This window comes from Martes martes, assembly GCF_963455335.1.
Source record: "Martes martes genome assembly, chromosome: 3".
In the NCBI taxonomy this organism is placed as follows: Eukaryota; Metazoa; Chordata; class Mammalia; order Carnivora; family Mustelidae; genus Martes; species Martes martes.
In genome coordinates this window covers 146,462,835-146,486,297 of record NC_137890.1, presented here as the reverse complement: position 1 = coordinate 146,486,297, position 23,463 = coordinate 146,462,835, and the positions used below count along the sequence as shown (strand labels likewise).

General features: G+C 37.6%; 1 protein-coding gene across 2 annotated transcripts in view; it reads right to left on the bottom strand.

Moving 5' to 3' along the window:
* STAM2 (signal transducing adaptor molecule 2) overlaps positions 1 to 23,463 on the bottom strand; it is a 54,366-nt gene that overhangs the window by 16,061 nt on the left and 14,842 nt on the right. For both annotated transcript variants that reach the window (XM_080798890.1, XM_080798891.1), the window contains exons 2-7: positions 19,873 to 19,957; positions 10,100 to 10,175; positions 9,887 to 9,985; positions 8,798 to 8,944; positions 7,020 to 7,089; positions 6,240 to 6,426 (exon numbers count right to left, since the gene is read on the bottom strand). In XM_080798890.1, the coding sequence (XP_080655016.1) occupies positions 6,240 to 6,426; positions 7,020 to 7,089; positions 8,798 to 8,944; positions 9,887 to 9,985; positions 10,100 to 10,175; positions 19,873 to 19,957 (664 nt within the window). The remainder of the gene's footprint in view (positions 1 to 6,239; positions 6,427 to 7,019; positions 7,090 to 8,797; positions 8,945 to 9,886; positions 9,986 to 10,099; positions 10,176 to 19,872; positions 19,958 to 23,463) is intronic.

Here is a 23,463-nt window from a genome sequence, read left to right as displayed (position 1 = left end):
TTCCGGGGCATCGACACGTTTTGTTGGCCATTCAGACTGCCTCTTCTATAAACTGTTCGTTCATTTTTTCTGTCCACCTTTCTTTTCCACAGGGCTATTTCTTTTCATGGATCTGTAGGAGTTCTTTATATATTCTGGATAGCAACTGTTTGTCTGAATTATGCAAATACCTTCTCTCAAACTGTCACTTGTCTTTTAACATATGTTTATAGTTTCTTTTACTGCATGGTGTTTTTTGTTCCATGTAATCAAATTTAGCAATCTTTTATGGTTTATATAGCTTTCTTAAAAGAAATCTTTCTCTATCCCTAAACTCCCAAATCTGTTTTCCAATACACTTAATAGCTTTGGTTTTCTTTCTTATCTCTTCCCCATGTTTAAATCTTTTTTTTTTTTCTTAAAGATTCACTTATTTTACGCATGCCTTGGTGGCTTGGTTGGTTAAGCGGCTGCCTTCAGCTCAGGTCATGATCCCAGAGTCCTGGAACTGAGCCCCACATTGGCTCCCTGCTCCATGGGGAGCCTGCTTCTCCCTCTCCCTCTGCCTGCTGCTCTACCTGGTTGTATTCTCTCTCCCTCTCTGTGAAATAAATAAAATCTTAAAAAAAAAAAGATTAATTTATTTTAGAGAGTGTGTGTAAGTGCAGGGAGGGGCAGAGGAAGAGGGAGAGAGATCTCAAGCAGACTCTGAGCTGAGCATGGACAGAGCTCAATCTCACAATCCTGAGATTGTGACCTGAACAGAATCCAAGAGCTGGGAAGCTTAATCCAGGCACCCCACCCCACTCTTTAATCCATTTGGAATGAAACTATATGTACTATGTGAAACTGAGTCAAAGTTTTATTTGTACTGTATAAAGAGCCATTCATCCCAGCCATTCATCCCCAAAATTTATTGCATAGTACATCGTTTTTTCTACTGATTTATGATATCCTATCTTTCAAACAGCAGGCTGCTATCTGTTCATGAGCAGATGGATCTGGATTTCATTCTGTTGAACTATCTATATATTTATTTACTACAGCTTATTAATATGCCTTGATACTTGGCAGGGAAAGTACCCTACTTCCATATTTCCATATTAATGTTAAAATTAAAACGTGTTCAAGGTCTCTGAAAAAAAGTCCTATTGGTATTTAATCAGAAATGCACTGAATTTATGCCTTAATATGGGGAAAATGAAATCTTTACAACATTAAAGTTCTCTTTACCCTGAATATGTGTCTCTCTCCATTTATATTTAATGTGTCATGGGGCGCCTAGGTGGCACAGTCGGTTGAGCCTCTGACTCGGTTTCAGCTCAGGTCGTGATCTCAGGGTCCCAGGATCAAGCCTCAAAATGGGCTCTGCACTTAGTACAGACTCTGCTTGGGATTTTCTCTCTCTTTCCCTCCGCCTCTCCAACTCGTGCTCTCTCTCTCTCTCTCAAAAAAATAAATCTTAAAAGAAAAGAAGTTGTATTTCTTCATATCTTTCAAGGAATTTTTTAACTTTCTCCATAAAGTCCTCCCATTTCTTTATTAGATTTAGCCCTAGATCATTTATAATTTTTATTACTATTGAGAATGGCAATTTTTTTCTATTATATTTTCTAAATAGCTGCGATTAAAGTACCCGCTGATTTTTGTTATGTTGAGCTTATATCCAACAACCCTGATGAACTCTTACCAATTTTAATAATTTATCCACTGATTCCCTTGAACTTTCTATATGGACAATCATAGAATGTAGAAATGATAATTTTGTCTATTCCTCTCCAAAAATTTGACTTACTGAGCAGACATTCCTAAAAATGAAACTTGAGGATGAATTAACTCCTAGGACTCTGAAATACCATTTCATTTAAAAAGTACCACAAAGATGTGAGCTATATATCACCCAAATTCTTAAAACCAGAAAATAATTGATGTACTGACAATTCTAATATATAGATGTCTAATACATATCTATCATGTCTGCTGATGTCTATATAAAATGAGGAATTCTCTTACATGCTTTTTAAATTAAGCATCCCATTTTAAAAACGACAGTTGAACTCAGAGAAATTTTTATATAAAACCAGAAAAGCCAAACCTGTCAAATGGACATGTGGATTTTATTTTAACCTATCAACAATTTTATGTGTAGCCTTCTCTAGTGGTCCTACTAATGTAAGATCATTTCCCTCCCAACCACTACTACGAACTCCCTAATGAAGCATAAAAGTAGGCAAAACAACCAAATGCCGTGTTAAAGCATGACGACTCCTTCCTAGCCCTAATTCAGCTCTACATTCCCTCCACTGACGATCTGTTCATTCTTTGGAACATTAATGTCACAAAATATTGTTCAATTTTAAACTTCTAAATCAAGTAATTCAGCACTATAGTTTTACATAAATTGTTTGATAATTATATGCAGCATTTATACTTAGAGCTTTTTATATTAAGAAAAAAAATCACAACTGAGTGAAAAGCGATAAAGACAGAAACTTTACTATCAATTAATTGATTATACACCAAACACTTATGAAAACCTACCAAAGAGGGACAAGTAACATCAGGTTAAGTACTAAAGTTACAAAGCTAATGGAGAGAGTTTCTGCCTTCAAGAATGAAAATCTAGTGCAGTATTTTTCAACCCTCCTGTTACTAAGAACATGTTACTTTGCTTTACCTTCTGGGATTTGTTTTCTCCTTCCCCCTTCGTCCCACCCAAGGAAGTGCCGACCCTCTTCAGAATCATGTAGCAGGAGAGACATACGTAGAGATGTGATTACAGTACAGTATGAACAATGCTATTATAGTCAGGGAGCTATAGCAGCACAGAGAAAGAACTCCTGACTACTGGAAACTAATAACAGAGAGTAAAGGCTTCTCAGAAGATGTGAAATCTACATGGGTTTTGGATTAAACAGGCATTTGCCAGGAAGAAAAGGAAATTAGGGCTTTGGAAATATAAATGACATCTGCCCTGTTGCCATCATAAATAAACAAGAAAATAAAAATATAAACAGAAAACTTTGCACACTAAAAAGAAACAAAGTTATCCTGGCTCATTTCGGGTCTCAAAATAAATGAAAACCTGAGTCTCCCCTTTAGGCCATTAACTTCTCAAATAAAACAACTTACTTGCTGACTTTTGTTTTTTAAGATTTATTTATCTAAGAGAGAGAGAGAGGGAGAATCCCAGGTAGACTCCCCACTAAGTGTGGAACCTGACATGGTACTCAATACCACGACCCATGAGATCATGACCTGAGCCGAAATCATGACCGACTGAGTCACCCAGGTGCCCCTTTGCTGACTTTTATAAGACAATGGCCAAAGATAACTGATGCCTTTTTTATGGATATGATAATCATGTGAAAAAACCACAAACATACAAATAGTAAATGTGGAAATCTTGGTAATCTTGTTGGGGGATCATTTCCTTAAAATACCTATTTTTTAATTTAGGCAACCAATCCTACTTGATTATTTGGAAGAGCACATAAAGAACAAACAAGAAGTGGTGAGATAAAGCTAAAAATGTAGAAAGTGAAAAGATTTTTTTTTGTTTTTTTTTTTTTAAAGATTTTATTTGTTTATTTGACAGAGAGATACCACAGCTAGGCAGAGAGGCAGGCAGAGAAAGAGGAGGAAGCAGGCTCCCCGCCAAGCAGAGAGCCCAATGTGGGGCTCGATCTCAGAACTCCAGGACCATGACCCGAGCCGAAGGCAGAGGCCCCAACCCACCGAGCCACCCAGGCACCCCTTTTTGGTAGCTTCTGTAAATAAGAGATGTGTCCCTCTTCTATTAGCTCTGTTTCTTAAGCTGAAGTCCAAGAATGATGTATCTTCAAGGGACTTTAAGTTCTATATATGAAAATTTTAATTTGTGCTTTCATTTCCACAGCAATACGAAAACAATGAATAGGATCATCTAGATGAACCTCCTTTTAACCGAAGACTACCATTTAATGTTAGGACCCCAGTTTGCATTTGTGCTTAAAAATCTTGCCAGTGATAGTCCATCACCCAGAATAACAACATTTAACCTATAGGTGTTAATAAACATGTCTATAGGAACTTCAAGATTGGGGTATTCTATCATTAAAATGACAGCAATCAACCTACATATTCTAGTATATTCATGTTGAATTCTCTTAGAAGTTATAAAGAAAAAGGTTCTCTTTTGCAGTATTAAGTCTCAACTGAAAATAGTTTTATAGGAGTCTAAGTTGTTCAATGACTTTGTGCTTCAACACGTGTGAAAAGACACATGCAGCCCAACAACATAACCCTGCCCTCACTGCAAGCTTACAGACTGCAGGAAGAGTGTAACGCCACGTGAACATCCAGTGATGTCAAGGGATATGGCCTGTATGAAAGACTCACAACAGGCACAAAAGAAAAAGAGAACTGAGTTATACAGCGCAGGATAGTATAGGCCTGCTGAAGATAAGTGATAAAGTACCTGTGTCATTGCTCAGTACTTTACCCTGTAAGTAGCAATTTATTTTTTAAAGACTTATTTATTACAAAAAGACAGAGTGCATGCGTGAGAGAGAACAAGCATGCACATGAGTGGGAGGGGCAGAGGGGGAGGAAGAGAGAATCTGAAGCAGACTCCGATGGAGCACAGAGCCTGACTTGGGGCTGGACCTCATGACCCTGAGATCATAACCTGAGCTGCAATCAAGAATCAGACGCTCAACCAACTGCACCACCCAGGTGCCCCAAACAGCAATTTATTTTAGAATATTTTCTCACTAAATACAACATTCAAAATTTGAATCTTAGAGCAAAAACTACTCGTATTGTAGTTTAGTCTCTATTTATTTTACAAATTCAATTTCTACTTGAAGTTCTTTTATAAATATTCCAACTAAAACACACACACTAAGAAGCCTGACCTTTCAGACTGTGTTCAGAGCCCACACTACTTCTGCACCTTAATATTTATTTACTTTCATTCGGGGATCATGTGTTCCACTCCAAATGATTATTTAAAAAGAAAAAACAAATTTAAAGAAGAAAAATGATTACTTTCTTGACTGCCTAGGAGACCTTCTTTTTCCTATTCTTGATTTCTTGCAAAATTTTTCCTATCCTGTCATAACCAACGTTCACCTGAAATGAACCCTCTGGTTAAGCCTTCTTTCCCAGATGCTTGTACCTGGTACAAAGCTGGTCTCTTCTGGACCCCAACATTACCTCTTTCATGGCATTCGCAATATGCATTTCATACAAATATCTATAGAAATTTTAACTCCCATTAGTCTAGATTTTGTAAGACAGAACTGTGTCCTCATTCAATTTTTATATAAATAGAGCCTATTATATAACATATTCTCAATAATTATTTACTGTGGGAAAGTAAAACCATTTTGTATATCTACTCATTTAAAAATGCACTAGACTAATATATCCTTACTAAGTTATTTATAACAGACACCAAATGCATCTGCAATCTCTGTTCAGAGCAACAGGCTGTTAGGTATCACCCTTGCTAAATTTCAGCAACTTCTTTTAAAAGCAAAGTAAAAAACAGAATTAGGCCCAATAGAGACAGATTTATCCTTTTTTTAAAAGTTGAAGTGTAGCTGACATACAATATTATATTAGCTTCAGATGTAAAATAGATCTATTCTTTACTCTAACTTTAAATGATAGAGAAATTGTGAGGGAGAGTATAGTAGCATTAAGAATTGGGGAAGAACTGAGCATAGCTTTTGGTTGCTTTTATCAGATAATATAGCTGGGGCACCTGGGTGGCTCAGTCAGGTTAAGCATCCAGCTCTTGGTTTCAGCTCATGTCATGATCCCCTGGGTTGTGAACTCAAGCCCGGCATCAGGGTTTGAACTGGGCATGGATTCTCACACTCTCTCTTCCCTCTGCCCCTCCTCTCTCTCCCGCTCTTAAAAAAAAAAAAAAAGGGGTAATATGGGTGTATTTCTTCCTAAAGGTTGTTTTCTTTGCCAGTAATTTTGATATACACAACTCCCAATGTAAAGGGATTCAGATGACTGAATATTTATGCTTCATAACTGTGATAAGCAACAATATTATTTAATATACCTTTTATCTAAGATATAAAACAATAAGGAACACATATTACTAGTCTAACTTCTATTTTAGAAAAAAAAATTTAGGTATGAAAAGGCTCTTTTATGATTTAGATACACCAAAGTCAAAGACCTGAATATCCAGGATTCTAAAGAATATTATACTTAATAATTTCAAAATATTCCAGAAATAAAGATATAAAACTTACCTGTCATCCAAAACAATAATAATTTCACCATGTTTAAAGGTGAGTTCATTGTCCTCAACGGCTTCAAAATCATACAAAGCTCTCACTTTCCTTGCAACTTTATTATTTAACTGAATTTCTGCAGAGGGATATAAGGATTTTGTTTCTGCATGCTGCTGCTTCTGCTCTTGCAATGATAATTCAATAGCTAAGTTGAAAAATTGAAATGTAAAAAACAAGAGAGCCAGAATTAATTCTGATTTTTTAAAGTTTAAAAAGAAATGTTTAATAATGTAATACTTAATAAGACTAAACGAAGTTAATATTTTATTTGTCCAATTAAATTCCACATAGTTAACTTTCTTGGAATGTGGGAGGACAGGGCAGAAAATCATGACATTTTTTAAAATAAAGTTTTTGCTCATTCCATATTATCACAGTCTGTCATATACAGCAGCTATTATTTTTATAGCAAACAGATTGTGACATTATAATATGGGTAGCTTTCCATATAGGACAAGCCGTGAACATATTTCTGTGCTTGACTCATAACTTTGGCATTAAAGAAAAGGTGAAATGAAATCTCTCCAAAGGTAGGACATTAAATACATATTACTGACAGGGATTATGAATTAAATTAATCTTTTATCATATTGATTGTTTTCCTTACTTTTCAGACCCTACTAGATTTGAGGTAAAATACTAAAAGTATACCCAGTTTGATTATAATTTTTATTTAAATAAATTGCTCTAGCAAGGATGTTTTAAGCAACACTAAATTATACATGCTTGAGCATTTACCTTTAGCTATGTCTTCATCTTCTTTGTTTTTGTTCGATGATGTACCATTCTTGGCAGCAGCTGAGACAGTCTGTAATGTATGAGTAAAATGAACACAGCCACCGTTTCGAAGAAAACACAAGCTCTATAATTACTCGCACATGTTAATTTTTAAAAAACTGACGAGTTTCTTTTAAAAGTGAAGTTCTTTGTAAAAATTTTAAGTAGCAGTTTTCAAATACTAAAATAAAACATCGGAGTTCTCGAGAAAACACTATAAACTCACAAAAGACATGGACTGGCTTACATTTTGCCTCCATCTTAATATCTAACACAGAACATGTCATAGAGAAAGTACTTAAATATGAATCTCTCCTGACTGTACTTCCCTGATCTCAACTGCCCAAGGTCTCTTATTCAGGGAGGGGCATCAAGCTCCACGAGAAGCAGCAGCAAGAAGCCATGATAATTACTGAAGAGAGACGGTGGACAGAGACAACAGGTGCAGTTCTAGGAATACATGTTAAGCTGTTATTTAATACTCATTGTACTTGAACCATGAGTGCTTCTCTGGGCACAGCAGAGGACTTAGGAAGGTCACGCTTAAATTTAAAGGCATGGAAGAGGGGCACCTGGGTGGCTCAGTTGGTTAAGCGTCTGCCTTCTACTCAGGTCAAGATTCCAGGGTCCTAGGATCGAGCCCTGCATTTGGCTCCCTGCTCAGTGGGAAGTCTGCTTTTCCATCTCCCCCAGCTCCTGTGTGCGCTCTCTCTCTCTCGAATAAATAAAATCTTTAAAAATAAATAAATAAAGGCATGGAAGACAGAGATGTCCAGGATTCTGAACCATCAACCAGTTCTTTAGATATAGGTTTCTGACATGCAGAAGACCGAGCAGAAAAATGCTTGCTTTCATAACTTGTAAGATTTTTGTCCCCAAATGCCCCCTTGAGTCCTTAGTTCTGGTCAACTCTAAAGATTCTGTTTAGTCTACAGTCTAAATTAAAATAAAATATACAGTACTCCTCCTCTTAGTTTCTTTCCCTAGCCCATATCCTAATATTAAGCGGAAGGCAAGAGGCACTGAAGCAAACTCAAGATAGTGTTCTTCTCTCATACTTAAATAGCCCACTCTGTGACTCATTATCCCTACCTACACCCCTGTCCTACTAAAGCTTTTCCCTATCTCCTAAAATAAATTTCAAGTCTTATAGTTCCACTCATCTGTATGCGAACTGTTCACTCCAGGCAAATTCACTCTTCAACAAACAGGTCTTCAGCTTTCTCAATTCCATGAATTTGTCCACATCATTCCTTCCCCAATAGGACTTCTTCCCTCCTATCTACTGAAATGCATTCCAGTCTAAAAATTCTACCTCTTTACCATTCCAGTCTGTATTAACCTCTCTCTTCTCGCATCTAGTCTTTGTTACCCCTCCCTCATCTGTATGTGTCACTTACAATTTATTTTTCACATTGTATACAGCTACCCTCCAAATTTACTATAAATTTCTTAAACATAAGGGCTCCCTCATACATCTATGCCTTTTGCATGACTCTAGACTTAGAGCAGCATTAAACAGATTATTTGTGGCTGATTCACTTCTCAAAGTTCTGATATATAGAAGACATTCACTCAACAATTAGAACACCTACTAAATATAAGGCACTATCTCAGATAGGCACCTGGAGAGTAGAGGTGGGAAAGGATGACTAAGACAGACCTTGCCTAGCTTTTATATAAAATATATACCTTCAAAATAGTGTAAGGTCAATCATGGATCTAAATGAATCTCTTACCTGAGAACCTGCTGGAGGAAAAGTAATTCCTTCTTCTTTCATAGATTTAATAGTTGCAGATATTAGACTAAACTGAGGATCCTTCTGAAATTCTTCTGACCACTCTACCATCAAAGACTTCAGTTTTTCACATACTTTAGGATGAGCCTTTTAAAGGCAATGCAAAGAAAGAAAGAAAACCGTGGTTAAGGTAATGGTTAAAGTAAGTACTTGAAGATTATTACCACCAAAATTCTCTTTAATTATATAAATATCAACTAAAGTCCAGCAATCCCTAGCCTAGATGAGTGCTTCATAAATACGTATTTTCACTTTAAGATAGAGTTGTTTCTTATAAAATTACCCTTTTAAACATCAATTTCTAACTTTCACTATAATGACGATCTTTTATACTCAGAAGTTATTTCTCCTATTTTTAAAAAATATGCTCAATATTAGATTAAGTTTTTTGTATCAACTAAACTAAAATTTCTGGATTTTTGCCACTAAGAGCAAGAAAAGCTTCAGAGTTTCTGTCCCAAAGAAGTCAGCACCAGAAACTCTATTGTGAAGACCTCCCCCGAACCCAGCTCTAAAATAAAGGTCCTCCTTCCTTGCCATCTCTAGTGTGAATCAGTACAGGATAGTAGTTGGTTTGGACTCTGAAGTTCAAGAAACCTGGATCTGAACTTTAGCTATGCCATTTACTAGCTGCATGACCTGGGATAAGTTACCGAACTTCTCTCTAAGCCTCAGCTTCTGCATTTATAAAATAGGAATGGTAAGAGAATCCAACTTCTAAGGATTATTAAGAGCATTAAACAAGATGGTATATGTAAAATTCTAAAAGCAGTGACTGCTTACTAACTCTAAATAAAGATTAGTTATTATCACTGGTATATATGCCTTGTGAAGGAAAAGAGTTTTTGGCACTATGAATGAAAATACCAAATTTTAGAACAGGAAATTTACTTCATTTCAAACTTAGCTAAAAGTGATTTCATTCATAATACAACTTCATTAATGCTATATATAGTTAAAATGATTAAAATGAAAGACAGTATATGTACTTTTTAAATGACTTAAATTTCTTCTCTTTTTAAAATTTACCTTATTTTTTATCACAGCACGTACTTCTGTTGAAAAATCACGGGAACATACTTCTAAATGAAATATCTTTCCACAGTTTGCCACACAAGCCCCAAGAAGCTATTAATTAAAATAAAAATCAATATACAAATGTTGAGATATTATCTTATTTAACTTACTAAAATAAATACACATTTAAAATTTGGGTCAAATAATAACATGACTTTTACTTACAGTTAATGCCTGCAGAGCAACATGAGGAACCTTATGATTTACTCTCTTCATTATGGCTTTTAAGCAATCTTTTGCTCTAAGGGAAAAGAAAATGAAGAATATTAAGTATTTATTCGGAATTTCAACTTAAACACTAAAAATATAAGGCATTCTATTACCAAATAACTTTAAACTTAAGAACAAAATCCTGGGGGCACCTGGGTGGCTCAGTGGGTTAAAGCCTCTGCCTTCGGCTCAGGTCATGATCCCAGCGTCCTGGGATCAGGCCCCGTATCGGACTCTCTGCTCGGCGGGGAACCTGCTTCCCCACCCCCCCAGCCCCCACACCTGCCTCTCTGCCTGCTTGCCATCTCTGTCTGTCAAATAAATAAATAAAATCTTAAAAAAAAAAAAAACAAAATTCTGCAAACTTCACTTCATTAAAGGAATACATCTGTAAAATGATTCCACATATTTTGTTCATAGAACTATGGAACTCTTAAAAAAAAAAAAAAAAGGAGGTGCTTGTTGCAAAGCTGTATATTCCAAAATCAAGAGCCAAATAATTTCCCTTAAAAGAGAACACAGGCGGGGTGCCTGGGTGGCTCATGGGGGTTTAAAGCCTCTGCCTTCGGCTCAGGTCATGATCCCCGGGTCCTGGGATCAAGCCCCACATCAGGCTCTCTGCTCGGCGGGGAGCCTGCTTCCCCCTCTCTCTCTGCCTGCTTCTCTGCCTACTTGTGATCTCTGTCTGTCAAATAAATAAATAAAATCTTTAAAAAAGAGAGAGAGAGAGAACACAGGCAGTGACCTCTTTGACCGCAGAGGCAGCAACTTCTTGATAGACACATTGGTGGAGGCAAGGGTAACAAAGGCAAAAATGAACAATTGGGGACCTCATCAAGATAAAAAGCTTTTGCAGAGCAAGGAAACAGTCAACAAAACGGAAAAGCAGCCTACCGAATGGGAGAAGATATTTCCAAATGTCTTAATGGATAAAGGGCTAATACCCAAAATCTATAAAGAACTTATTAAACTCAATACCCAAAAAACAAAAAAAATCCAGAAATGGGCAGAAGACATGAACAAACATTACTCCAAAGAAGACATACAAATGGCCAACAGACACATGAAAAAATGTTCAACATCACTCGGCGTGAGGGAAAGACAAATCAAAACCACAATAAGATACCACCTTACAACAGTCAGAATCGCTAAAATTAACAGTTCAGGAAACAATAGATGTTGGCAAGGATGTAGAGAAAGGGGAACTCTCCTACGTGGTTGGTGGGAATGCAAACTGATGCAGCCACTCTGGAAAACAGTACAGACGTTCCTCAAAAAGTTGAAAGTGGAGCTACCCTGTGACTCAGCAATCGCACTACTGGGTATTTACCCCAAAGACAGAAATGTAGTGATCCAAAGAGACACGTGCGCTCTCATATTTATAGTAGCAACGTCCACAATGGCCAAACTATGGAAAGAACCCAGATGTCCATCAATAGATGAATGGAGAGAGACAAGATGGCGGGGAAGTAGGAGGAGGCGCCTTTTCAACCTGCACCCTAAAGTGAGCTGATTACCTACCAAAGAACTCCGATCACCCGTGAAATCAGCCTGAGATCAGAATTATACACGTCTGGATCTCTACGGGGGCCAGAAGACGCCAGTGGGCAGGTAAAGTGGAGTGGGAACGTCGGACTGATATCGGAAGATAAACAAAAGGGGGAGGGAGCCACCAGAGGCGACCGACTGAAAAATAATACCCCGATACGAGAGTGCCCGGCATCTGGGGACCAGCATTAACTTGGAGTCTTGTTGAAAGCACTCAAAAGAGCAAAGACTCGAGCGGGGAAATTGTGGGAATCGGGGCGGATAGGGATAGGGGCTTAAGTCCCCAGACCCAGGGCAGCATCCCCTGGCGCTGAGCCGGAGAGTGCGGCGGAGAAACCTGGTCTTTGTCCCGGAGCCGCCAGTGCGCCCGAGAACGGGTGGAGTCCGGCTCCCGTGAGGGGCTGGGAGCCACACCAGACGGCAGAACGCGCACCTTACTGGAGATGCGCGCGTGCCTCAACCTCCCCTGAGAGAGGTGCACGCCCAGCCTGGTGTTCTGGGACCCACGCGGCGATAGACCCAGCGGCGATAGAGCCGATAGAGCTGGAGGCGCCGCGCCCCAAACCATCCCCTGGGAGAGGTGCGTGCAAGCCCTGAGCTCTCAGCCCCAGCCAGCGGGAAAATCTCAGTGTGCGATTGCTGCTTGGAACCTCTCTGGCGGTCTGGAGCTGCCCAGACAGCCACAGCTGCCTTGGTTTTGCGTACAAGCAGGAGATCCTGCGTCCCCAGGGACCGTGACTCAGAACCTGCTCTGCCGGCGGCCCAGCGGCTGCAGCACCTGCAGGGGAGCAGACTGAGGCTTCTCTCTGAGAGGGAGGTTGGGGTGCAGTTTTCTTTCCTCTAAACCTCCAAAAACCATCAAAAGCTGTCAAGGCGAGAGAAAAGAAGTGAACAAACATAAAAACCTCCAGAGAACAAAAACCTGAAAAAAAACGTTTTTCTCAGAGCCCACCCCCTTGAGGGGGTCGGGAGGACTTAACTCAGGGAACATCATTGACTGAAAACCCACGTGGCAGCCCCCTCCCCCAGAAAACAAATCAGGAAAAAAAAAAAAAAAGACTACAAGAGAACAACCACCACTACTTCATAGATACAACTTTTATTTTTAATTCTTTCCCACTATTCTGGTTCATTTTTTTTCTTTTTTTATATAGATAATTTTTTAACCTATTTACCATCACAGTGAGATGTCCAGTACATCAAATTCCATGATAAACTTCTAACCTGAATTTTTTGATACATACACATGTGTTTTTCTTTTGCTTTTCTATTTTCTTAATTTTTAAAAAAATTTTTAATTTAGTTTAGTCCAGTTTATTCCTTTTTTATTTTTATTTTCTAATATTCATATAGAGTTAAACTTCAAGGTAACCCCCTTTCTCCAAGCAATGCTACCCCTATAGGTGAACCAATTTTTAATCCCCCTTTTTCTTAGGAAAGTTGAGTCCTTTAACAAAGATATCAAGATACATCCAGGAAGAATCAAAATAACCTTCCTCGCCCACACCGAGAATCTATAACCATGCTCCCATCTTTTTCTTCTGCCAGTGTCTCTGTGTATTTATGTTTGTCCGGATAGTATATAAATCTTATACTTGGGGTTCTTCTTGACGAGGCTCCTCCTTTTTTTTGCTTATATATATATATATTTTCTCTCGTCATATACTTTTATCAGTCTTTTTGTTTGTCTGTTTTTGTTTGTATACGTCATAAACCTTACCCTGGGGCCCATTTGGGCTGAACCTTCACTTTTATCTTCCCTTTTTTTCCTGTCTCTCTCTCTCCCTCTTTTTTCTTTTTCTTTTCTTTTTTCTCTCATTTGGGTGGGGAATCCTGAGTGCTCAGAAGCGTTCCAGGGTGCACCTTGACTGCACCACGGTCAATACATCCAGCTACATCTGTCCAGTCATCTCTCACCAAAATGACTAGGAGGAGGAATCCCCAACAGAAGAAAAATACAGAGGATGGGCCTTCTGCAACAGAGCTAACGGCTATCAACATAGACAATATGTCAGAAAGAGAATTCAGGCTAACAATTATCCAGGCAATAGCTAGGTTGGAGAAAGCCATGGATGACCAAACAGAATTGATTAGGGCAGAATTGAAAGCGACCAGAGAGGAGGTTCATAATGTTAGGGCAGAGCTGAAGGCCACCAGGGATGAGGTTCACAACGCTCTCAATGAGTTCCAATCTAATCTAAATTCTCTAAAAGCTAGGGTAACTGAGACAGAAGATAGAATTAGTGATCTGGAGGACAAACAAATAGAGAGAAAGGATCAGGAGGAAGCCTGGAACAAACAGCTTAGAAGCCACGAAAACAGAATCAGGGAAATAAATGATGCCATGAAACGTTCCAACGTCAGAATTATTGGAATCCCTGAAGGGGAGGAGAAAGAAAGAAGTCTAGAAGATATAGTGGAACAAGTTTTTCATGAAAATCTTCCCAATCTTGCGAATGGAACAAGTGTTCATGTACTAGAAGTAGAAAGGTCCCCCCCCAAGATTATAAATTCAAAAAAAACATCCAGGCACCTCATAGTAAAATTGAGGAATCATAATTGTAGATACAATCTCTTGAAAGCCGCTAGGACAAAGAAGCTCCTTACATACAGAGGAAAGCCCATCAGAATAACGTCAGACCTGTCCACAGAGACCTGGCAAGCCAGAAAGGGCTGGCAAGATATATTCAGGGCACTAAATGAGAAGAACATGCAGCCAAGAATACTTTATCCAGCAAGACTGACATTCAAAATGGATGGAGAGATAAAGAGTTTCCAAGACCGGCAAGGCTTGAAAGACTATGCAACCACCAAGCCGACACTGCAGGAAATATTAAGGGGGGTTCTATAAAAGAGGAAAAATCCTAAGAATAGCATTGAACAGAAATATAGAGACAATTGACAGAAAGAAAGACTTCAAAGATAACACAATGTCAATAAAAACGTATCTCTCAATAATCACTCTCAATGTGAATGGCCTAAATGCACCCATAAAACGACATAGGGTTGCAGATTGGATAAAACGACAGGACCCATCCATATGTTGTCTACAAGAGACCCATTTTGAACCTAAAGATACACCCAGACTGAAAGTGAAGGGATGGAGAAGCATCTTTCACGCCAATGGGCCTCAAAAGAAGGCCGGGGTAGCGATTCTCATATCAGATAAATTAGATTTTAAACTAAAGACGGTAGTCAGGGATACAGAAGGACACTACATCATTCTTAAAGGGACTATCCACCAAGATGATCTAACAATTGTAAATATCTATGCCCCCAATATGGGAGCAGCCAATTACATAAGAAAACTATTAATCAAGATAAAGAGTCATATTGATATGAATACATTAATAGTAGGAGATCTTAACACGCCTCTCTCAGAAACAGACAGATCATCGAAGCAGAAAATCAATAAAGAAATAAGAGCATTGAATGATACATTGGACCAGATGGACCTCATAGATATATACAGAACATTCCACCCTAAAACAACAGAATACTCATTCTTCTCAAGTGCACATGGAACCTTCTCCAGAATAGACCACATACTGGGTCACAAATCAGGGCTCAACCGATACCAAAAGACTGAGATTATTCCCTGCATATTCTCAGATCACAATGCTTTGAAACTGGAGCTCAATCACAAGGAAAAGTTCAGAAGGAACTCAAATACCTGGAAGCTAAAGACCACCTTGCTTAAGAATGCTTGGATCAACCAGGAGATCAAAGAAGAACTTAAACAATTTATGGAAACCAATGAGAACGAAGACACTTCACTCCAAAACCTATGGGATACAGCAAAGGCGGTCCTAAGGGGGAAATTCATAGCCATCCAAGCCTCCCTCAAAAAAATTGAAAAATCCAGAATACACCAGCTGTCTCTACACCTTAAAGAACTGGAGAATCAACAACAAATCAAACCAACGCCACACGTAAGAAGGGAAATAATCAAGATTAGAGCAGAGATCAACGAGGTAGAAACCAGAGATACAGTAGAACGTATCAACGAAACTAGAAGCTGGTTTTTTGAAAGAATCAATAAGATCGATAAACCATTGGCCACACTAATCCAAAAGAAAAGAGAGAAAGCCCAAATTAATAAAACTAAGAATGAAAAGGGAGAGATCACAACTAACACCAAGGAAGTAGAAACAATCATCAGAAGCTATTATCAACAGTTATATGCCAATAAGCTAAGCAACCTAGATGAAATGGATGCATTCCTGGAAAACTATAAACTCCCAAAATTGAACCAGGAAGAAATTGACAACCTGAATAGACCGATATCTAGTAACGAGATTGAAGCAGTGATCAAAAACCTCCCAAAAAACAAGAGCCCAGGACCTGACGGATTCCCTGGGGAATTCTATCAAACTTTCAAAGAAGAAATAATACCTATTCTCCTGAAGCTGTTTCAAAAAATTGAAGCAGAAGGAAAACTTCCAGACTCTTTTTATGAAGCCAGCATTACCCTGATCCCCAAACCAGGCAAAGACCCTACCAAAAAGGAGAATTTCAGACCGATATCACTGATGAATATGGATGCTAAGATTCTCAACAAGATCCTAGCAAACAGGATCCAACAGCACATTAAAAAGATTATCCACCATGACCAGGTAGGATTCATCCCTGGGTTACAAGGATGGTTCAACATTCGCAAATCAATCAATGTGATAGAACAAATCAATAAGAGAAGAGAGAAGAACCACATGATCCTCTCCATTGATGCAGAAAAAGCTTTTGACAAAATCCAGCATCCGTTCCTGATTAAAACGCTTCAAAGTATAGGGATAGAGGGAACATTCCTGAACTTCATCAAATCTATCTATGAAAAACCCACAGCAAATATCATCCTCAATGGGAAAAAGCTTGCAGCCTTCCCATTGAGATCAGGAACACGACAAGGATGCCCACTCTCACCACTCTTGTTCAACATAGTATTAGAAGTCCTAGCAACAGCAATCAGACAACAAAGAGAAATAAAAGGTATCCAGATTGGCAAGGAAGAAGTCAAACTCTCTCTCTTCGCAGATGACATGATTCTTTATATGGAAAACCCGAAAGACTCCACCTCCAAACTACTAGAACTCATACAGCAATTCAGTAATGTAGCAGGATACAAAGTCAATGTCCAGAAATCAGTGGCTTTCTTATACACTAACAATGAAAATACAGAAAGGCAAATTAGAGAATCGATTCCATTTACTATAGCACCAAAAACCATAAGATACCTCGGAATAAACCTAACCAAGGAGGTTAAAGATCTGTACTCGAGGAACTACAGAACACTCCTAAAAGAAATTGAAGAAGACACAAAAAGATGGAAGACCATTCCATGCTCTTGGATGGGAAGAATAAACATCGATAAAATGTCTATACTGCCCAGAGCAATCTATACTTTTAATGCCATTCCAATCAAAATTCCACCAGTATTTTTCAAAGAGCTGGAGCAAATAATACTAAAATTTGTATGGAATCAGAAGAGACCCCGAATTGCTAAGGAAATGTTGAAAAACAAAAATAAAACTGGTGGCATCACGTTACCTGATTTCAAGCTTTACTACAAAGCTGTGATCACCAAGACAGCATGGTACTGGCATAAAAACAGACACATGGACCAGTGGAACAGAGTAGAGAGCCCAGATATGGACCCTCAACTCTATGGTCAAATAATCTTTGACAAAACAGGAAAAAATATCCAGTGGAAAAAAGACAGTCTCTTCAATAAATGGTGCTGGGAAAACTGGACAGCTATATGTAGAAGAATGAAACTTGACCATTCTCTTACACCGTACACAAAGATAAACTCGAAATGGATAAAAGACCTCAACGTGAGACAGGAATCCATCAGAATCCTCGAGGAGAACATAGGGAGTAACCTCTTTGATATCAGCCACAGCAACTTCTTTCAAGATATGTCTCCAAAGGCGAAGGAAACAAAGGCAAAGATGAACTTCTGGGACTTCATCAAGATAAAAAGCTTCTGCACAGCAAAAGAAACAGTCATCAAAACAAAGAGGCAACCCACGGAATGGGAGAAGATATTTGCAAATGACAGTACAGATAAAAGGTTGATATCCAGGATCTATAAAGAACTCCTCAAACTCAACACACACAAAACAGATAATCATATTAAAAAATGGGCAGAAGATATGAACAGACACTTCTCCAAGGAAGACATACAAATGGCTACCAGACACATGAAAAAATGTTCATCATCACTAGCCATCAGGGAGATTCAAATCAAAACCACATTGAGATACCACCTTACACCAGTTAGAATGGCCAAAATTAGCAAGACAGGAAACAACGTGTGTTGGAGAGGATGTGGAGAAAGGGGAACCCTCTTACACTGTTGGTGGGAATGCAAACTGGTGCAGCCACTTTGGAGAACAGTGTGGAGATTCCTCAGGAAATTAAAAATAGATCTTCCCTATGACCCTGCAATTGCACTGCTGGGTATTTACCCCAAAGATACAGATGTAGTGAAAAGAAGGGCCATCTGTACCCCAATGTTTATAGCAGCAATGGCCACGGTCGCCAAACTGTGGAAAGAACCAAGATGCCCTTCAACGGACGAATGGATAAGGAAGATGTGGTCCATATACACTATGGAGTATTATGCCTCCATCAGAAAGGACGAATACCCAACTTTTGTAGCAACATGGACAGGACTGGAAGAGATTATGCTGAGTGAAATAAGTCAAACAGAGAAAGTCAAGTATCATATGGTTTCACTTATTGGTGGAGCATAACAAATAATATAGAGAACAAGGGTAGATGGAGAGGAGAAGGGAGTTGAGGGAAATTGGAAGGGGAGGTGAACCATGAGAGACTATGGACTCTGAAAAACAACCTGAGGGTTTTGAAGGGGCGGGGTGGGAGGGTGGGGGAACCAGGTGGTGGGTATTAGGGAGGGCACAGATTGCATGGAGCACTGGGTGTGGTGAAAAAACAATGAATACTGTTACGCTGAAAATAAATAAAAAATTTAAAAAAAAAATAGATGAATGGATAAAGATGTGGTGTGTGTGTGTGTGTGTGTGTGTGTAATGGAATACTACTCAGCCACCAAAAAATGAAAATTTTTTCATTTGCAATGATGTGGATGGAACTAGAGGGTATTAAGCTAAGTGAAATAAATCAGTATTAAGCTAAGCGAAATAAATCAGAGAAATTGTCAGAGAAAGACAATTACCATATGATCTCACTCATATGTGGAATTTAAGAAACAAAACAGAGGATCACAGGGGAATAGAGAAAATAATAAAACAAGACAAAATCAGACAGATATAAACCATAAGAGACTCTTAACCATAGGAAACAAAAGGGTTGCTGGAGGGGAAGGGGATGAGGGAATGGGGTAACTGGGTGATGGACACTGAGGAGGGCTCATGATTAATGAGCATTGGGTATTATATAAGACAGATGAATCACTGACCTCTACCTCTGAAACTAATTAGTAATACATTATATGTTAATTAATTGAATCTAAATAAAAATTTTTTAAAAGAGCCAAATAATTTCCAAAATATCAACACAAAAAACTATGTCATATAAATTATCTTCTCGTTTCTTCAAGACAGGTTTAGTGTTCGGATAGCAAATTCTTATCTTAAAAACATAACCTGCAAGATATATAGTCTTCAAAGGTGTAGTATAAACATGTATGAAAGTACCTTGAGAAGTTGTAACGTTAAATGCTTTTATCAGTCTTCTAAAGTATAATCAGTTCAGCGTAATTGCTGCATTCTCCCCCAAAAGCACCCTTTTTTATATTCACTTTTTCATAATGATGTTATTATATTTACGTACTCATTATTGAAGGGCTTCTTCAGTCTATTATGTACTACATTATTATATTTATATACTTCATTATTAACAGGCTCCCATACATGTCTAAGTCACAGGGGAATACCCTAAATAACTAGTCTATTCATTGTTAACATGTGTCCACACCTCATCAAATCTTTAGATATCTCAGGTTTTCAGCTGAACTCTTTTCCCCTTGTTCTTTCAGGATAAGGCCAGTCCCATAAAATTTGGCCACCAGGATCTCTTAACTTTTGTCCCCGAAAAGTAAATAGTAAAATTTTATTTTCCTTTCAAAGTTACACCAGAAAAAGAGACACAGGTTATTAAGCTCCTAGGCATGTACTAGGCATTGCTGGGAATCTTACCCATTAGGAGTGCTTCCAACTTTGTCACATATGTCCATGATAAGACTCCAATCTTCTGTAGTGTTGTACTCATTTGTGGCTTTTTCTATAAAATATCAGCATACACAAAAATTAAGACATGTCGTATTTAACAGTAAAATACCAAGAAAGGCACAGTAGTTAAGAAGCCCTTTTCTTTTGTCAAATACAAAAGAACCATTGAAGAACTTCAGAAGACAGAGTACTTTTACTACTTTCAACTTTAAATTGTAAAACTATTATTATATGAATTAAATATCTAAGGTACACCAATAAAATGTGTTCTAAATAGTTAAATAACACTAAATAAATTACAAATCATCACTAATCCTATCAAATTCCAATTTGGAATAAAGCCTTAATAATGTATCATCATTGGAACGCCTGGGTGGCTCAGTCAATTAAGTGTCTGACTCTTGATACCAGCTCAGGTCTTGGTCTCGAGGCTGTGAGTTTAACCCTGTGTTGAACTTAAAAAAATAAATAAATAAATAATAAAATTTAAAAAAAAAATATCATCGTATAAAGAAATATGGATTAGACTGTTCACAAAAGCATTGCTTTTGAAGAGCAAAAAAGGAAAATGGATTAATAAAATACAGTAAATTCATACAGTGTAATGTGAAAAGAGTTATACAGAACTAAATGTACAAAAATATATAAATCGCAAAATATAGTGATTTGGCTTATACTGAATTTAAAAAGCTAACAGGAGAATATGTAACAATCACATAAACTTGCTAAATAGCTTTACCAATATAATTCACATCCCAATATAATTCACCTTTAAAGTGTACAATTTCCCTAATACAATTCACCCATTTAAAGTGTACAATTTCTTTTTTTTTTTAGCATATTCACAGACTTGTACAACTACCACCATTATCTAATTCTAGAACATTTCATCACCCTAAAAAGAAATCCATACCCACTGGCAGTTACAGCCCAATGTCCCCCCATAACCCTTTCCCTAGACAACCATGAATCTGCTTTCCATTTCTATAAATTTGCCTAATCTGGACTTCTCATATAAAGAGAATCACAGAATATATGGCTTTTTGTGACTAGCTTCTTTTATCTAGCAGAATGTTTTCAAGTTCATCCACGTTGACGCATGTATCAGTACTTCAGTTAATTTGTCGCTGAACAATATTATTGTAGATATACCTCATTTTATTTATCCATTCACCAGCTGAACATTTGGTTGTTGTTTGGTTTTATTTCGTTTTTTAACTTTTTGGCTAATATGAATAATCCAATGCTGCTATGAACATGTGTGTACAAGTTTTGTATGGTACACACTTCTTTCTTTGGTATATATCTAACTAAGAAAAGTGCTGAGATGTGTGGTAATTCTATGCTTAATTTTTTTAGGAACTGGCAAACAGTTTTCTAAAGCAGCTGTTCCATTTTACATTCTCACTCTATATTAATGTTTCATATAAAGTTTGAAAATACTCAAAAATACCCAATATTCATGACACTTTTATAGGTAGTAGAAATATTAATATATGCATAATAATGGAAAACATCAAACTGGAGGTAGGATGGAGGTATACAGGGACTTACTTGTATTTATAAAGTTTTGTTTTATTACATTGGGCATGGAATATCTAGAGATTACTTTATTCTCAGCATGTTTTTGTGGTCTGAAATATTTCCTACCTGAAATAAAAACTAAAAAGTAAAATTTTTTAAAAAGCATGATGAGACTATAATGACTAAATTATGTTGCATTTTTCCTCTACTTTTTTTTTTTTTAAGATTTTATTTATTTGTCAGAGAGAGAGAACAAGCACAAGCAGGGGGAGTGGCAGGCAGAGGGAGAAGCAGGCTCCCCCCCTGCTGAGCAGGGAGTCCAATGCGGGACTCAATTCCACAACTCTGGCATCATGACCTGGGCTGACGGCAGACACTTAACTGACTGAGCCACCCAGATGTCCCTACTCTACTAACTTTTATAAAATTCTGAAGTCAAGAAATACTTTTTTTTTTTTTACCACTTTAGAAACATTGTTTAATCTTTTCTCTTTTTAATAAATTTATAATTTCAAATATAGCCAAATCTGAGTATTATATTCACATAGGCCTATCACACTGAGAAGCAGGAAGGGTGGTAGAAATTTAGAGCTATTCCTTTTTTAAAAGCAAGGAATAATAAAAGAAGCCACAAAATAAAAAGGCTTAGCAAACTTTGCAAGTAGGAAAGAGAAATACAGAATCCAGTTAACTTCAGTTAAATGCTAGAACTCACTTTTAAAAATCATGCAAATTGCTTCAAACTATTAGTGGATGGAAAGCAATTATTGTGACTTATGTGTTGAAATGACAAGCCAGAGATTTTAGAAAAGTAATATATTTTTGCCTACCATAAGTTCTAGACTCAAGCACCATGCTATGAGGTGGAAACACCTACTCATGTCCAGCTTTTTCTCTTGTACAAAGATGCCTAATTCTTCTACATGGAAGTCCAGACTATGCTGTGTATTTTACAGGTTTAAAATACTTAACTATGTCTTAATTACACATCTAATAAATTAATTGAATTCCAAAGTACCAACAACAACAAAAAAAAACCCACTCCTAATTCTACCAACTTCTTTTGAAGCTATAATGCTTATCTTTCCAGACTTTTTTCTCCATGTATATGGAAAACTACTAAAAATACACATAAAACCAAATAAAACAGAATCATATACGAGGTACCTCCAAAGAGAGCACCCAAAAGCTGCTAACTCCTTCCCTGCCAAAGTTATGAACAAACTGAGAAACAAAACAAATAATAAAATATCACTGCTCTTATTATTAGAAGCTGTAGGTGTACTAGACAAATGGGATTGCTGACAGTGAACCTCCGAGGTGGGCATGCTTCAGCACTAGACAGGGGCTGACCTCTCCCTGCATAGGTAAGCCCCTGCGCAGCTTACAAGATAGAGGAGGAGATGAAAAATCACTCAACGGCTGTAGAAAGACTAGCTACCTCCTACATGTCAATGAAGTGCATCCGTAGGGCTAACTGCTCTCAAATTTACCAATCATGTAAGTCATTGCATCAAAAATGAAGTGACTTAAAGGAAGCCAGAGCAGACTCAGGGTAACACTAACAGAATTTCCTTCTCAAGAAGGAAACCTCAGAGGTAAAGAAAAATTTCCCCCAATACTTGTCATCATCCTAGATGTATCACTTGCTAACTTACATTTCCACTTACATAAAGATCTATGTTCATAAATATACAACTATACCAATACTTTTTAATAACTGCCTGCTGTACCATTATATAGAGTAGCCACAAAATACCTCTACAAGATAGTGTGAAGTTATCAATACACCGTGATTTTAAATCCCTCAGCCTCTCTGTTATACTCACTGGTATTATACATATTGATGCCCCCACAGAATAAACGTAACATAATTAAAAGAGGTCAGGATTTCATGCAGAGGCCCTTCTGCAGATGTTGCATAGCATAAATACTTTGTCTACTGAATGTCTCTGTCCCACCTCTCTTTTTCTCCTCAACCCCCAGAATGAACATAAGCTCCATGAAGGCAGGAATTTTTTTTGTTTACTATTA